The sequence below is a fragment of the Xiphophorus maculatus genome, chromosome 21, assembly GCF_002775205.1.
Source record: "Xiphophorus maculatus strain JP 163 A chromosome 21, X_maculatus-5.0-male, whole genome shotgun sequence".
NCBI classification, from domain to species: domain Eukaryota; kingdom Metazoa; phylum Chordata; class Actinopteri; order Cyprinodontiformes; family Poeciliidae; genus Xiphophorus; species Xiphophorus maculatus.
The window spans coordinates 7,608,387-7,626,292 of NC_036463.1; the positions used below are offsets into that span (position 1 = coordinate 7,608,387).

A 17,906-nucleotide genomic window follows, 5' to 3' on the forward strand; every position below is an offset into this window, starting at 1 on the left:
TAGAAATGATTTCTCTACATTGCCGAGGAACTTTGTTGGACATGATACAAAAGGAAGATGAAGCTGTTTCTGAATAACTGCATAAAGTCATTACTGTGAAAGTGGGTCACTCTTTTACGATTTTTACTTGTAAAAGATTTTAAAACCCATCTATTCTTTTCCTTCCTCATAACATTTATGCACTACTTTTTCTTGGTAGATCACATAAATGCCAATATGATAAAATGAAGATTGTGGCTGAAAAAGTTCAGAAACGTGCGAATACCTTCGAAAGCCATCTTACATGTAGTTGATCATTAAAAATTATATATCTATATTTATACAGCAAATTTCACAGATAAAATGACAAAGGGCTTTACAGAGTGCAGGAGGTTCTGATGCGATTACCAGAGAGGGCAAGCAGAAGAATAAGGAATTAAAAGATCTGTGTTGTATTTGGGGGCCTGTCCATTAAAAGCTCAAGACTAATTTCTTTAATCAATTCTAAATTTGACACAAAGAGTCAAAGTAAAGAGACTAAAACTTGTGTGATGTGTAACCATCTGAGACAAATTGTGGTACAAACAAATTAAGTGTCATTCTCGATATTCATGGAGTCATCTATTTGCTTTTTTTTTTTTGAGGAACGTAGCAGCAAATTATTTATATAAATATTTGTCTACTTGTAGATTTTTTAGAATAGAATAGAATAGATTTCAACTTTATTGTCATTGCACTGTCACAAGTACAAGCAACGAGATGTAGTTTGCATCTATCCAGAAGTGCTCTACGAGATATAAATATTTATTTACAGATGTACAAGACTATGTATGTATGGACTATAAGGGGTTATAGCAAGATATATAGATATTGTGTATAAATATAAATATGGGAGCTATATGCACAGATTATACAGATTATACAGAATATACAAGAATGTTAGGGAATGGATTATAGATAAATAATGGCAGATAAAATTTACAGGTTGTATGTGTGTGTGAAGAAAACAGTCCGTGATGTGTGTGTGTGTGTGTGTGTGTGTGTGTGTGTGAGGATAGTCCATGTGTTACTGTTGTATGAGAGGATAGGGGAGTACAGTCCTTATAGTTTATGTTTTATGTCAGGAGGCGTTCAAAAGCGTGACAGCTGTGGGAAAGAAGCTGTATTGAGCTAATCTAAAATATCCTAAAGAAACTACACTCCATTGGCTGCAAAGCAGCCAATCAAAGAGCAGCATTCATTTCCCTTGGCGCTGACTTACTGCACCCCAAGAGTGATGATAAGGAAGACTGCAATTATTAGCTTCTGCAGAAGTGCCAAGATGTTTTCCACTGTGTATATTTTAGCATATTAAGGTATATTTGTTATTTAAACAATTAAAATAGGCACTTCTAAGTGTTTGTAGAAGGACTCTCAAATATTCAAGTATTTCAGTTATTCAGGAATAGTTTTGATCCATAAACCATGCGAATAGCAGGGGTCCACTGTAGCAGCATAATACTGTGCAAACACAGAAAAAAATAAATAAATTGTATTTTTTTTATTTCCACATAGTTAACCATGGGTTGCGTGGTGAAGCAGTTGGCAGCACTGTGTCCTTGCAACAAGACAGTTCTAGTATTGAATACCGACCTGTATTCAGGTCGGAGCATGCATGGGAGAACATGCATGTTCCAATTCAGTCAGAGCCACAGGTTCCCAACAGAGCAAGCACAAGTTAAAATAAACTTCATATTTTGGTCTGACTGAATGCTGTTTTTTGCATTTCTTCATGTATGACTGCATAATAAAAACATTGTCCAAAAACAGATTTGGGAAAAATTTTCTGTGTCTGTCTGAATCATTCCATTAGTTTAACCCTGCTGATAGCAGCCTCCAGTAATAGGTGCCATATGTCCATTAATATTCCATCATGGATCCCTCCATCTGAAACAGCTTATAAAAAAACATCTGATTTCAATCAGTTCCAGGCACAACCTTGAATTTATTATTTTCAATTTTATTTGGTGGTTTAAGCACGTCACCAGTCAGGGGCCAAGTCAAAGTTTATTTCTATTGCACATTGAAAAACAGGGTATAAAATCACCTGAAGCAAATAAAAGCTAAATAATAGAAACAAATGAGTAGCAATATAATAAACATTAAAATATTGAACTAGAACATAAAGTCAAAGCACAGAAGTGTTTTTGTTTAATGATCCTTAAAATAACAGTGCATGGGTTGCAGATTTAGAGCTGATGCGTTGTCTATCAGTCAATCAAATTTTATTGTATTTGTATTTATTTTGAACAAAAAATAAACAGAAGAGGGTTTATCTGATCTTGCTTTTGGATGAAATATAGATCTTGTGAAGCCAGTGAAAACATGTTTTCTTCCCAGTGTAGCTGCATAACCCTAGAGACAAATGCACTTTACGCATTTGTGCAACTCTATCCAGCTATCATTACACTTATTTTACCAACGGTGCCAGAGTTGTAAGACAGAGAGTAGTAGTAGTAGTCGTCAGCCACACTGCAGGGGATTCTTTGGAGAACATAACAGTTTCATACAGGAGGGCTTAAGAGCTCTAGCTCTAGGAACAACAGTGAACAATCCATCAAAAGATGATTCTGCTTCTGCTGAAGTGAGGCTGAACACTTCAGAAAATGTTTTTGAGTCGCTCCTGAAATTCAAGATTAAAAGAGTTTATTGCTTGCAGATGACGCCACAGACGCAAACAGGAAAGACTGAAACCAACAAACAACAAATCTTATATCTATTAAAATATAAGAGGGGATGCAAGAAACTGATGTGACTCTCATATTGACCTTTTCACGTTAAATGTTCAAGTGGCAGAAAAATGCTTTTTGTTTTCTGTTTTTTGGTCAGGTACCCTGAGGCAGGTCTCAGCTGGGAGCAGCAGGATGGAGTGATGGGGGAGTTTTAAAGAGTCCTCAGTATAGATGCAAACTTGTTCTTTTCTTCACTTCAATGCATGTTGGGGGGGGGGGGGTTGTAGTGACGATGCTACATCAGAATGCAATATATACAGTACAGACCAAAAGTTTGGACACACTTTCTCATTGAATTCAATGAGAAAGTGTGTCCAAACTTTTGGTCTGTACTGTAGGTTGTGAGGATGTGAAATGCCTGGGAAAAATAGCCGTGTCTGTTGAACATCTTTCACATTTTGTGACTTTCTAACCACAAACATTTAAGTAATTTTGCTGAATTTATGGACCAAGACAAAGGAATGCCGTGGTCCTCTGAGGTTATGGACCACAACCACCTACGAGAAGCTAAAATCCTTGAATAACCGAGACTCCCTCTAAAAATGTTTACAACTGCCTATTTTGTTAGTTCAAACCCCAATTATACCTTAATATGCATTAATATTCATACATACTAACTGTTGTGGCTCTTGTACAGAAGTTACAATCTTCCTTACTTCTGCTTTTATTCTTTCAAATGTTTTAGATGTTCTCCATGAAAATATCTGCAAATAGGTGAATGTGAATATCGAACCACATAAGTGGGTGGGGGTCAGCTGTAATTTTAAAATATAGGAGCATTTAAGGAGATATTTTTTTATTGGTCCAAATACAGTACTTCTGACGAGGAATCATCAGATTGATTATCATTCATTTGGGGCTTTTAATAATTTACTTGGACAACTTGTTTTTATCCACATTGCATGTAGCTATAAAGCTTTAAAATAAAAAACTAATGTGAAGCAAGTTTGAATTTAATATGAATTTCCTCTCATTCCCACAGGTTGTTTAAATTTTCTTCCTATCCTTGTGGCAAAAACAAAATCTATGCCTCATCTGGCATTCCTCCAGAATGTATTTAGCTTGCCATGAAATTGGATACTGTTACTGAATCTTTTACATATTTTCTTTTAAAATTGTGGTCCAATACTTTTTTTTAGAAATTAAGTTACACCAAAGCGTTATCACGCAGAATTGTTTAACTGCCATTGCTTTGAAATAAATTCAGTCACATTATAATAAGATAACAAGTAAAAATTAGTTTGTTTTCTTGTTTTAAGGAGATATTAAACTCAGTAGGTAATTTATATCTTGCTAAGACCAAAATATGTCTTCGTTTAAATAAGAAAAGTTGCAACAATAAAACAGCAACAACCTTTTTGTTAGAATAATTATGTATTGTTATCATTCTTACATTAGTAATTTTACTAGTTTGTTTTTCATTCATAGGTTTAGTATTCACACCCCAGAGAGGAAGATTCTGTTAAACTGTAGACCTTGAAGCTGCAGCTGTTTCTAATCTAGGGATCCTCCTTAAAGGGCTTGTGTGTGTTAGTTACTGTGTTCTCTCTTCTTGTTACTTTAGAATAGGCCCCCTTGATTTATTACCTCCACGTTCCATTTTTTGTATTAAACAACATGTTCTAATGCAGAGAGTCAGGACGCATGGTAGACTCCTTGGAGAAGTGGTTTGCTATGTTTTCTCCTTTTGCAAAAGACTCGATTGAACACTAAAACGTTGTTTGTGGTTGTCTTTTTATAAAGGTTTGAAAAATACCTATCACTTTTTGTTTGTGTTTTTTTTAACATCCATGTGATGATGATTGTTTTGCCTACTTCATGTTGCAAGGCAGGTTCTGGTAAAGTATTTTTTTGATTCTACAGGCCTGGGTAGTGAAATTGAATGAAAATCTGGTTAATTGATTAGGGATTACATTTTCAAACATTGTAAGGTTGACTGGATATCGTTTTTTTCCCCCAAGAATTTAAATAATTTTTGAATTGCTTTTTGCACCTAGTTAGGTTATATTTATTTGGTATTGAAATGTGTTTGATGTTCTCAAATATATAAATAAGAAATAAGAAATGTACTCATGGACCAAAACTTTTTCAAGGCATTTGTCTGATCTCCAGTGCTTATTCTAGATGAGACATGTCACCACAAATCCAGCTATTTCCATACTCACCACTGATCTGCATGTGGGACCAACAACATTCAAATCAGACCACTCTGATGTTCAACTGTTTTGAATGGTGAGCATATTACTAAAGAGGAAAACAAGAATAAAGGCTTTTGAAAGATGAGAAACCTCCCTTCGCTTCTCCTAGAAGCTGTATAACCTTCCAGTCATGTGGAAGAAGATATTGTGTCATTGAATCATGAACAAACCATGTGCAACAGCTTCATTTCACAGGCAGTGAGGCTGCTGATTCCCCACTTAAGATTCATCTGGATGAAAAGAAATGGAAACCAACAAATGCAAGAAGTAATTTTATCATAAATAAATAGCACTGGATATTTTTGATAACTTTGTGTATCAATAATTGTACACTTTTTGTCCTTCAGAATTTTGTTTTACCCTATAGTTCCACTTTGTTGTTGTAGCATTGGTTTGTTAATAATTGTGCTATATTAGCATTAACTCGATAAAGTGGCAATAAAGTTTCCGTTTTGATAGAAAGGAGCAACTTCAAATCATGTGTACCTTTGTGCTATAATCTTGTTCCTTTAGGTTCATTTTTACAGGATTTATCCATCCAGAGGACCTAATTCTGCTCAGAAGACCTTCCAAGGATTTAAAGTTACACATTATTCGGAGTGTCCTGAAATACTCAAGCTGTTCTCTTCTAAATGGTCTCACATTGTGGAATTATGGGTCAGTTTCCTCGCTGGTTGGGTGGTTAAATTTCCGTCTGCGTAGGACCTCAGTCATACATCATCCCTTTTTTCTGTCCCTGATTTTTTTTTTCTCTGTCCAGTAAAGCAGAAATCCCTTGAAAAGTGCAGTGCTGTGTCCAGTGAAAGTGGTTATGACCCTCATCAGAGCACACACCCGGGGCTGAAAGCTCTCCGATACACGTTTCATGTCTTTTTTGAGCTCTCGCTGCATTTCACAATTTAAACACACTCTTGAAAACATGATGCCAAGGAATTTGGAAGCACAGCTGGGTCTCTGCTGTTGTCTCACGTACAGCTGACAGATATTTATATATGCTGAATAAAGACTCATAACCTTTTTTGTGTTTCCAAACTTAAATCAGGCTAATTTGTTCTTGTTTTAGGTAATTTAGAATAACTAAGGTTATTTCTGTTTGCTAAATGTCAGAATGAGAGACAATGTTGATTACATTCTTTAAACTTTGAGTTTATTAGACATTTAAAAAATGTTGTAAACCCCAGATGATAATGTGATGGCTTTATAAGCTCCTTATCCTGCAATGTTTGAGTACATTTCAGAATTGATATATTTTTATTATGGAAAAATGAACTGAAATGAGCCAACATATGAGGAGGACAAGTACAAGAGTCTTGCTCATTCTTGGATACTATTTCCTGAAGGTACCATGTTCAAATAATTATATGCAAATAAGCACCAGGAGAAAGTCCAGCCATGATGAGGTAAAAGGTTCTGTGTCCCGGAGATGAATGTGTTTTGGTGTGAAGTGTGAGAGTCAACCCCAGAGAAGAAGCAAAAAATCTTGTGAAGATGCTGGTTGTAGCTGATAAGAGAGACTCATGATCAACAAGGCCTGCACCAACATGGGCTGAAAGGACACTCAGAGTGGAAACACAGCTACATAGCAAGTCAGAGTGCAGTTTTCAAATGCACTCACGAATCAAAAAACACAAGTTCTGGACATGTCCTGTAGTCTGATGAAAACAAAACTGAGCAGTTTGGCCAAATCTAATATTATTAGAATGAGAAGAAAACAGGGAATCATGCAAGCTTGAGAACGGTGTAGTACAGAGGTGGCAGCATTATGGTGAGTTAGTGTTTTACTGCAGCAGAGACTGACTGGTGGACTTTACAAGATATATGTTGTCATGAGAAAAAAATGTTATGGGCCTTCTAAATAGACACTGAAACTAAATAAGTATACAAATTAGCTACAAATTAGTGACAAAAAATGTAAGTATTATGTATTTTCTAGGCACATAACGCCATTTTATAGCACAATCAAGTAACTATGTTACCTTCAGTTGTTATTATAAAGTTTGATCAAACATGACTTTGCAATTTAATGCCTTGAAATTGGGCCTCTGTCTCTTTAAGAAGCTGCTGCTCTTTCCAAAACTTTGCCTTTACTACTTCACCAGAATGCTTCTCCATTAAGCTTTAACATCATTCTTAGGAGCGCTGCACTAAGAAGTTTGTATGTTCAGTAAATCCCTATTGTTTTTTTATATTAAAATGGAAAAAAGGGGAGTAATTTTGAATATTTGATTCATCTACACCACACTTCTGATCATTTCTTTCAACACTTGATTTTTTCAAACTATTTTTTTTTTTATTACTTAAAGCCTTCATTGTATAGTTTCATGTTCTCTTACCTTTACAAGCTGACTGAACAAACTTTCCACCAACTGTTGTCGCTTGTTATCACATTGTTAAAAATTAAAATAAAAATTCAATAAAATTCAATAAAATAGATAAATAAGACAAATAGTTGTTTATGCATGCTCCATAGATGCTCGGGAAAATATGTTTGGAGAACGTCCCATTAATCATCGGGGTGTATTTTATGAAATTTCCCTATACAATTTAATATTTTATGTCTCCTTCAGACACTCGGAGTACACAAAGCAGGGATGTCCTGCTTAATGAAGCCGAACGGTTTTTCCTCAGTTATGACACAGATATTGCGGAGAGCTCCGCGCCTGCCTCCAGGTTATTGTCATCACTCTGTCATCTCATATTTTGTGTAAAACGTGTGCGTGCCCTTGTGTGTGGTGCGCGTGCATGTGTACGTGCTGGCCAGGTCTAGTGTGGAGAGCTGATAGCGCCCGCGCGCGCAACCCCTTCCTCGCGTGTGCACGAGGGTCCGCATAGCCGCCGCCACCGCCGCGTCTGCTTTCCGAGCGCGCAGAGCCGTCGCCAAACTTTGATAAGCTGAAACCTTCAAGCAAAGGAGGGAATAATATTTTTCTTTTTCTTAGTGTACAGAGTCCCCCGCTAATTTTGTGTGACAAAGGTGAGTAAATCTCGGGAATTGTCAATAGATGTGACTGTATGGTGCGTTTTTCTTTTCTCCTTTTGACTTAATTTCTGTTAGGATAATTCATGATCCACAAGTGTCTCCTGAATCAAAAGGTGTTAGTGCAGATCGAGTATTTTGCATTAACATGCTCAAGCGTATGCTTTTTTTAAAAAAAAAATGTTCCGCATGGTTAGAGAGATTTGGCCACTTTTTGCGCATCTCTGGCATTGTCGCGCCTATTTAATTTTAGGTCCCACTTTCTTCTTCTTTTTTTTTCTTTCTTCCTTTGCTGCCCAGCTTGAGAATACGATCTGGACATGGAAAACACACCAGTTGAAATTTTTAAAGAAGAGAACAAGTGCCTGTCCGGGCTGCTGGAGGACTGTCCGGTGAATTCCTCGGTTTGGATGTCCGGAGACAGCCGCAATGTGACCCGCGATGATGAGAGCTGGGAGCAGGAGAGCATGTCCCCCATCATCCCCATCATCACCGCGGTGTACTCTGTGGTGTTCGTGGTCGGCTTGCTGGGCAACTGCCTCGTCATGTATGTGATCATCAGGTGAGCTCATGTTTCAGACGCTCATTTTGGTTTGGAAAAATGAAATAATAATAATAAGATCATCATTTTATTGCAGTCAAACATGGAAGAGGGATTAGATGGAAGCTGAATAAATTGGAATACCATTAATATCAGTAATTCACTTCAAAAAGTAAAACTCATTATAAAGATTTCTGAGATATGTTTCAAGCATTTTTTTTATTTGGATAATTACTACTTAGGGTTAATGAAAATGAATAATTTAGTTTCTTAGAAAATTACAATATTACCAATAATAGATTATTTTTAGTACAGAAATGTTAGTCAGGTGAAAAGTGTTTTCATGTACTGTGCTTTAATGTGATGTGGTTTGGAAGCGATCAGCCTCCTGGTATTGAGGAGCTCAGATTGCTTTATTAGTGTTTGTTATCTTGTCTGTGTTGTTGGGTCTGATGTCTTTGATGACTTTGCTTTTGCAGCTTTTTTTTTCTACCACTCAATTTTCTGCTATTTTGCATTACTCTGTGGACAGCCAGTATCTTTAACAATGCTGTTGCTGGTTACCCTTGTTGTGGAGGGTGTCACTGACTGAATGTTGGACATCTTCCAAATAAACATTGTTCCCCATGATTGTGTAGGCCGTAATGTAGGCGTAGCAGTTCAGAATTTGGTGGCTTTCATTAGCTGTAAGCCATACTGATTGGAAAAATGATACTATACAATTATATTATAATGTACTTAGATACCCTTCTGGTCCTAACAATATTTTTGGAAGCATTTTTCACTTTTCTATGTAGGCAGATGTTTTATTGATTAAAATGAGGGTTATCTCAACATCTATGGTGTGGCGTTTATATTGAGTGCAAACAGGTAACTAGTTTACAAATGAACTCTAATGTCATTTTCAGTCAATAGTTTTTTATAAAACTTTGGTTGGACTTATATTTGCTTTGGGGTGCAGGTGTACCACAAGGCTCAGTCCTTGGTTCACTGTATAAGCTGTGCATAAGCAAGCATTACAAATGAGTTTTTTAATGCCTTTTTCTTTTTTGCTTGCTGTAACATTAATTGCCCTTTGAGACATAAACAATCCTGAACCAGGATTAGCAAAAGCAATGAATGTTGAAGTGTAAAATGATTGTTATGATTTAACACTTTCCCTCCCTTACACAAATAAACTAACACAAAGCTAAGTATTTAAATGTTAGATCATTTTTACTTTTTTCATTGTTCCTGTGATGTTATATGTAATAAATGATGTATGTTATTTTATAATTTAAATTATGAAAGACACATTTAAGCAACAACTTAAGCATATATTTATTCATTTGCAGCAATGTTGATTCTCTGTAGAGTGAAATCAGAAACATTTGAAATCTTTACATAATTAAAGGGTCTGGTCATCACAGACAGAATGGCATTTAGGTGAGGAAAAGGTTAAGATGTGTGTTGTCAGTTCCAATTCAGCAAAAAACTTGTGAAGCACAACGGCACTGATTCGATTCTGCCTCTTTCAGAGACAGAAAAGAGCTTGTTTTATTAATCCAATAACTCTCAAGACCTCCAAAATGCAGCACTAGTATTAGATAAATCCTTTAACGTCAGGTGAATGGGATTTTAATTACAAGTGAAACTGGTTCTGTTTACTCACATAGACATCCTGCATCTCATTGGACATTATTTATGTTCTGTGAAGGTGACAAATCTTCCTTTTATGTAATGTGAAATGCAGACGTGCCACACGGGATGTTTCAGTCCGTAGACAATTACTGAATATGGGATTGATCGCTCTTACCTGTAATTGGAGGAAAATCTTATCACGTCGGTTGCAGAAAAGATGTCTTATGATGGAAATGCTCTGTGGAGGACAATTTAACTGAAGGGAAGAAAAGGTTTCATGATGACTAAGTGGAAACAAAAAAAATAAATTACACTAATAAATGAGAGTCACAAAAATGTTTTGTTTACCTGAAACACTTTGGAAGGAGCTGTCGTTTCATATCTTTCCTGTCTGGAATTAACACTGCAAAATATTTTTGCAACTTTGGGTCCCTTTTTATAATCCAAACAGTTGTAAATAAGTCACACCAGGTCCTGTTCTTTAAGGAATGTCAGCATTTTTGCTTTCAGTCTCTGAAACACAGAAGAAATTAATTTTTTTTCCACATGTAAAATACATAACTTCCTGATAATCCACTTAACGATTTAGATTTTCTGTTGGTAACTCATTGTTTGTATTAAGTTGACTTAAAGGCTTCTAGGAAGTTTCTAAATAACAAGCCTTAAGATTTAGCTAATACACCTAATAGATATATTGGCACAGTCATTTATTCTTTCCTATCTTGCCTTCCTGAGAACTCTAATAAAACATTGTTCATTACAATATGGAGTATTTGTTACGGGGGCTGTTACAGATACTGAATGTCTTGAGCAAGATCAATATTTCACGATAAAGGCAAAAGAATCTATAAGAACATCATAAATGCTTTTGAGTTTTTTGAAGCAATTGAAAATTAGAGTATCAAACGGCTACTTTTCTAGCTTCCTGTGGCAGCCATCTGCACTGCTTAGAAGACACGAACATCTCAGACTGGAATCTACTGTAATTGTTCACTCACCTAATTTTCAAATGCTATAAGGGAATTACAGTTCTTAACTTTTAATTTCTACCCAAGAGTTTTTAGCCATTTAGCAATCTTTGTAGGTATTTTGTAAATAATCTTTCAAATGTACATAATTCCTCACCACGTCTAATAAGTGGTTCTCAAAACACAGATTGTGAAAAAAATCTGAAGCGAAAAATTGACATTTCTCTTCAAGTGCATTTCTGTATAAAACAAGTCCACAAACTGGAAAATTGCTTGTCAACTCTGCACTTTCTTTTGTTGTGCCTGCCCCTGAAAGTGCTTTTTGTGCTGCCTCGTTTCACTGAGCTTGTTTGCTGCACTTTTTGGTGGGTCGAACGGACATCTGCCTCAGTTTGTCCCAGAAAACCCGAGTGACAGCTCAGTGCCATCTGTGAGCCAAACCCAAGGGCCAATTCAAAGAACACTATACTAAAAAGTCTTGTTCATTAGACAAACAGGAGTAGACTGTCTATGCGTGTTTTAATGAGTTCTTTTTTTCTGCTATGTATGAATAAGGTCAGGCATTTGTAAGTCTAAACTGAACCTCTTTTCCTGATATGTCTTAAATCTACATTAGAATGGGAACAGCTACATTTATTTCCTTTTGTGTTTATGTAAGCTTGATGAGCTCTGAACAACCAATAGCATTTCATTATTTAAATTATGTTGTCCTGACATGTATTCATTATTTCAAATAATTGTTCTTTAATTTTATAATCAGTGGAAATAGTAATGTCTTCATGCGCAGGAAACATGATTTCTCAGAGTATGAAGGATAAGTTTTACAAGGTCAAAACAAATGGATCTATGTATGGAGTAAAAAAATATGTTTATTTCATTGCTTTTTCTGTCCAGAATTTATGAAAATACCAAACTGCAAAGATGGCTTTTGTACATAGCTGAAAAACATTTTCTCTTAGTGTGAAATGAAAGTAGGAATGGTTGAAATGGAAAGGGAATGAACTGACCCAGACCTGTTTGGTTATACTGTAGTCAGTCTTTAAGTCTGAATGGGAAAGTTCGGGATTTTTACGTTTCCTGGTTCCAATATGGTTGCTGCTCCTGGCAATGCTTTTAAAGTTGTAGATATTTTTTTTTTCATCATTTCTGATCATTAAAAAATGTCTTGCAACAAAAGTTCCTGCCACTCGGGTGTGAGGTTGTTCTCATATCCAAGCTGAACAGAAGCCTAAGCGAACCCCACTACAGAATAAAAGATGAACTGTCTCTTTAAATAAAATGATCCCCACCAAAATTTGATGATTTTTTCTTTTTGGCCGAACCTAGCTTTTCCATCAGTAGCTCTACTCTCGACTTTTGTTTTAAAACCTTAAATCAAGCCTTATGGGTGAACTTTGCTGAAGCCACTTTACTGAAAACGCCATCATAATTTAATGAAGCTTAAACAAACCGATTACATGAGGTCTGCAGTGAGCAAAGCACCATACATGACAATGAAGTGTGAGTCAGGCAAATTGTATTAGAGATTCAGGAAGGGTTTCTGGGTTAATGCACACTGTTTAATACTTAATGAGTAAAGAAGAAAGGTCTTCCACAGAGAAACGAAAGCAATAAGATGCTGATGATTCTGTCTGACTGAATGGTTGACTTGAGTCATGTCTCATCAGGACAGCCCTGTGTTCTGCATGTTTAACAGATACACAAAGATGAAGACAGCCACCAACATCTACATCTTCAACCTGGCGCTCGCAGATGCTCTCGTCACCACCACTATGCCCTTCCAGAGCACCGACTACCTTCTGAACACCTGGCCGTTTGGGGAGGTGGTGTGCAAGGTCTTCATCTCCATCGACTACTATAACATGTTCACCAGCATCTTCACTCTCACCATGATGAGCGTGGACCGGTACGTGGCGGTGTGCCACCCTGTTAAAGCCCTGGACTTCCGCACACCCATCAAAGCCAAGATGATCAACGTCTGCATCTGGATCCTGTCCTCGGCTGCAGGGATACCGGCTTTTGTTCTGGGGGGAACTCAGACAAACAGCGGTGAAGAAATGCTTTCACTCCTCATTAAACTTGCAGATTATTTTCCAAGCTCAAAAGGTTGTCTGTGAATTTTGCTAAAGGGATTTTAGGAGCAAACAAGTAATCTTTTATTTGTTAGTAGCATTGTCTGAATACACTTTCCCAAACTACAAATCTGAAACAAAATTGTATAAGGAAGGAAAAAGGACAGAAGCTACACAGATAATTGCAGCATATTTTTTTTGTATTTTCTAAGAAGTTAATGGAAATTTGCATTCTGCGTTATTTAATTTTTGAGTTACATTAAATGATTTATCTGCTCAATGATATTTCATTTTGTTGGATATATGCACACAGTATGTCCCTTTTTGACACACAATGGGCTCTAACTCACTTACACCTTAAACTGACCCTGATAGGTATAGACCCCTGGCTAGTTTTTAGGTTAAACTAAAGAGAAAGAGCAAACTGTTCCCAACTGAATGCATGTTTCATTCATAACAGAGTGGTGAAAGTGGAACTGTATTTACAAACAAATAAAATCCTTTCTTGTAACTAAATAATCCTTTTTTTCATCCTTTCTCTCTGCAGACATAACTGAATGTGCCTTACAGTTCCCAGAGCCGTACTCCTACTGGGACACGATGATGAAGATCTGTGTGTTTGTGTTTGCCTTCGTCGTGCCTGTGCTCATCATCACCGTCTGCTACACCCTCATGGTCCTGAGACTGAAGAGCGTCCGGATGCTGTCTGGCTCACGGGAGAAGGACCGCAACCTGCGGCGCATCACACGGCTGGTGGTGGTGGTGGTCGCCGTGTTCGTGGTCTGCTGGACGCCCATTCACATCTTCATCCTGGTCAAGGCACTTGTGAGCGTACCCGAGACCACCGCCATCATGGCGGCGTATTTCTTCTGCGTGGCTCTGGGCTACACCAACAGCAGCCTCAACCCCATCCTCTACGCCTTCCTGGATGAGAACTTCAAGCGCTGCTTCAAGGACTTCTGCCTGTCAGCCAAACTGAAGGGGGACAGGGCCTCCGGTAGCAAGAAGATCCCCAGCACAGTCAGGGCTGCCGCTGTTCCCCTGGAGAACCCAGATGGGACTAATAAACCCACCTGACTAGCGGTGGAACTGTCTTCAATTTCCCACATTGGAAAAGAAGATTCGCATGATCTGGGCTTAACGCACATCACTTCAGTGATGTAGACTTACTCTGCTGTGAAAGCTGATCCCCCTCTTGTTTTTAGAAACACCATAAGGCAGAGCCAAGCTGCCAAGATAGATCAAAATCTTTCACTTAAAACCACATGAAAGTCATCTGTTTGACAATTTCATCCTCTTTGGTCTTAAGATTTTGAAGTTAATGTCTGAAGTTACAGGTGGATTCAAAGAAGACATAAAAAGTGGATGAAAGTTTTCTGTAAGGGGGATACAGTGGAGCTCTAGTTATGTTTATGAATTTGCTGGCCCTTCCTCTCCCCCAACAGCCTTATATGTCTAAGAGTTTTTACAAATGTCCATTCATTGTTGGAGATGACAAACTTTAAGATACCACATATATTTATTGTTACATAATCAGAATTTCCTTCAGTCCCTCATGGCATATTTTTTTAAATAATTTTTTTAGTTTTTATGCATTAGCCAAATCTCTTTGGGGCCCCCAAAGGGGTCTCACTAAAAAAAAAAAAAAAATTTAACAGATTTTTTTTAACAGTCTCTATAGAGACTACACCTCTGGTAGTCTTTAGAACACACTCATAGGTATTTTTCAATATGTTTACACAATATGAAAGAGCTGATGAATTTATTTAGAAAGTGCAACATATATATTAAATTGATTCATTGAACATTAAACACATCTTTAATGGTTGTGGCTTAAAGTCAGTGATGACCCAAGTTTCAACTTTTCTGTTTGTATAATGTTTCTTGAGAACAGTTAGAAACAATGTTTAATCCAGAAATCTGATATTATGGGCATTTATTAATCACATATTGATTAATTACACACAAACTTATTTCAGGTGTTATTTCTGTTTGTGTGATGTTTGTTTTGTTAAAGCTATTGGAAACCCAACTTTCTTTTTATTGCCAAATCAGAAAATTACATAAGACCAATCAAACTGGGGTTTTAATACAAAAATGTGTTATAATGGTCATTTATGGTTTGCATAATCATGAGGAAGACTGCTCACTTGAACAGAAGGGTAAGCCAAAAAACATGATTTCTACTAAACTTGTCTGAGACATAAATGAAAAGCTGAGTGGAAGGAAAAAATGTGTTAGAGCAAGATTCCCATGTGACAGAGATAACCGCAGCCCCAGCCTGTGGAAAAAGAACCACATACAAATGGTTCTTTCACCACAATTGAAGTAGAAGTTCAGGAACTTCAACTTTTACCTTATTTGTGTGACCAAATTCCTGAACCAGAAATGTCTCCACTTGAAGCCCGAGTTGCTGTATTTTAATCTGCCTGGACTTTGTGTCTCTCCTCTCCTCCTCCTCCAAACTCTTGAGACCTTGATTTCCAAATGAATTGCAAAATTTACTTTCATCTAAGAAAAGGACTTGGACTACTGAGCAATAGTCCTGGCTTGGCACAATGAATTCAACAGTTCATGCTTTGATATTTATGTGTGTGTGTGGGTTCTTGAGTCTACAACACCGCAGTTATTTGCCTACCTTACTCTCCTCCATTTTTTCTTCCACTCAGTTTTCCATTAATATGCTTTCATACAGCACTCTGTGCATAGACAACTTGTTTAGCTGTTTTTGGTTTATTCTCCTTGTGGAGGATGTCAGTGGTTGTCTACTGGACAATAGTCAGGTCAGCTGTCTGCCTAATTGAACATTTCTGTTTTAAAAAGCCATTTTATTAACGTTATGTAAAACTTGAATTGGGTTTTATTTGCTGTAAGCCACGATCGTTAAAATTGACAGAAATCAGGAGATAAAAAATGTCACTCTGTGTGTATTAAATGTATATAATATATAAGTTTCAGTTTTTTATTTATAAATCTAGAGAATAATTTTTTACTACGGTAATTTATTTCGATGCATCTGTTGATCCATATTCTGTAGCAAAAATTTAAAAAGTACTTCTTTCATAATTGCTCATCTGTTAAAAATATCTGTGAAAAAACATATTAGTCTAAAAAACAAACAGATGACTGATTATTATGACCATTGCTAACTATGTCCAAACTTCTAATTTTAATTTCCTTCAGTAAGTCTAATATTTGCCAGCAGTGCCTTCAACAGTCCAGGATAACATGATTGTCGATGTGAAGAATGACTGGAGCCAATCGGCAAGTTATGTTCAAAAGATTTCCTTTTTCTATGAATTAGTTTGGGCTGTCATTGGTTTGGCTGCATGAAGCCCTGGCAGGGACCGTTGGTCAAAAGCTTTTTCGCCTCTGTGAAATGTGTGAATGGAGCTGATTGGTCACAGTGTGAGAAAACTGACTCATGGATGGACTTGGAAGTCAAAAATAGTAAACGTACATCTGCGTCACAACAAGCTTGCTCAATGAGGGAAAAGAATGGAAAAAAATGAAGGATACATCCTGGACTCAAATGTGCATTTATAATTTGTCTGAGGGCTCTCCATCGGTTTTGACGTCATGAATGGTGTCCAAACTGATGCACTGTAAAATTTTACTCAATGTGATGAATTAACCTGTGCTTTTATGGCTTTTACAGTGATGACAAGTACTCTTTCTCATGTTGTGCAATCTAATCATATGAATGGCAGACTTTACAAGTTGTGGACCTATAGTCTGTTATAATACCCACACAATAATGCAGTGTGTTTAAAATTTTGCAAAGATTACAAATTGAACAACTTTGCACAGTCATCATGTAAATAAACTGTACTCGTAGCATGTGAATCATCATCGATGTGATGTAAAAGCTGACATCAGAAGCTAAAACATGATTAATGGACTGCTGTTTGTTTCTAATGTGTTGCAAACAGACTGTTTGTGTAAAATATGTAGAAATTCAACAGCTAAAAATATTTATTTCTAATTTTCTGGCTGCTACATGTATATTATGGAATAAAACCAAAAAAGAATACATCTATAATAACAAAAAGGACCATGGATGCATAGTTTTTTTCTGTTTGTTATGATCTCTGTGTGCTCTCTTTAAATCTGTCTGCTCTCATTTGTGCAGGACGTGTATAGTTCCTGTCTGTGAAGCTGTCAAAATTAAAGCAAGTTTAATAAAGTAAAACTAATTCTTTTTTCTTGAAATGAAATTCTCACACTGCTCTCTGGTTTTAATTAAAAATCACTGTGACAATGAGAAATATTACGTGCACCACCATTTTAACTCAGCATCTTCGCTTACTTGTTCTAGACTTTTTAGATTGCTACAGTCATTATTTTAATGTTTTATATTGCGAGTTAGCAGCGCCACCCAGAGGACAAAGAGTGGTACAATGGTTGGAAAATTAAATTCCATTGATATTTCACATAAACTAGACATAGTGGAAGTACAGGTATTATTGGTTTCAAAGACAGACTGTCAATATAACAGCATGAAATAACCATGTCTGTCTTTTTTTAAATTATTTTACATTGTTGTGTTATATCATCCATTTAAATTATTAAGTGAAAAACAAAATATGGAAAAGCAACAACAACAACTATAATAATAATAATAATAATAATAATAATAATAATAATAATAATAATAATAATAATAATAATAATAATAATAATAATGATAAGTATTATTGTATTATTTTAATTTGTCTTTGTCTTCGATTCCTTGAAATTTCACATGACACTTTTGTTATTGTGCTTTTTTTAATTAGCT

The 17,906-nt window shown here is 36.4% G+C and overlaps 1 protein-coding gene across 2 annotated transcripts; it reads left to right on the forward strand.

Moving 5' to 3' along the window:
• The first annotated feature begins 7,661 nt into the window (after positions 1-7,661).
• Positions 7,662-17,227, forward strand: oprk1 (opioid receptor kappa 1). Of its 2 annotated transcripts, none has more exons than XM_023325931.1 (4): positions 7,662-7,922; positions 8,226-8,472; positions 12,751-13,103; positions 13,674-17,227. In XM_023325931.1, exons 2-4 carry the CDS (start codon positions 8,246-8,248, stop codon positions 14,201-14,203), a joined length of 1,110 nt encoding a protein of 369 aa, XP_023181699.1. In that variant the 5' UTR covers positions 7,662-7,922; positions 8,226-8,245; the 3' UTR covers positions 14,204-17,227. The 2 variants fall into 2 exon arrangements, with proteins under 2 accessions (XP_023181699.1, XP_005798611.1); XM_005798554.2 differs by having other exon boundaries at positions 7,664-7,922; positions 8,226-8,487.
• Positions 17,228-17,906: the final 679 nt, after the last annotated feature.

Bases quoted from the DNA above. Each gene is read 5' to 3' on its own strand.
- oprk1 (XM_005798554.2), top strand. From the start codon at position 8,246: ATGGAAAACACACCAGTTGAAATTTTTAAAGAAGAGAACAAGTGCCTG. The intron at 8,488-12,750 runs GTGAGCTCATGT...CATGTTTAACAG, and splicing joins GTCATGTATGTGATCATCAG to ATACACAAAGATGAAGACAG. The intron at 13,104-13,673 runs GTGAAGAAATGC...TTCTCTCTGCAG, and splicing joins GGGAACTCAGACAAACAGCG to ACATAACTGAATGTGCCTTA.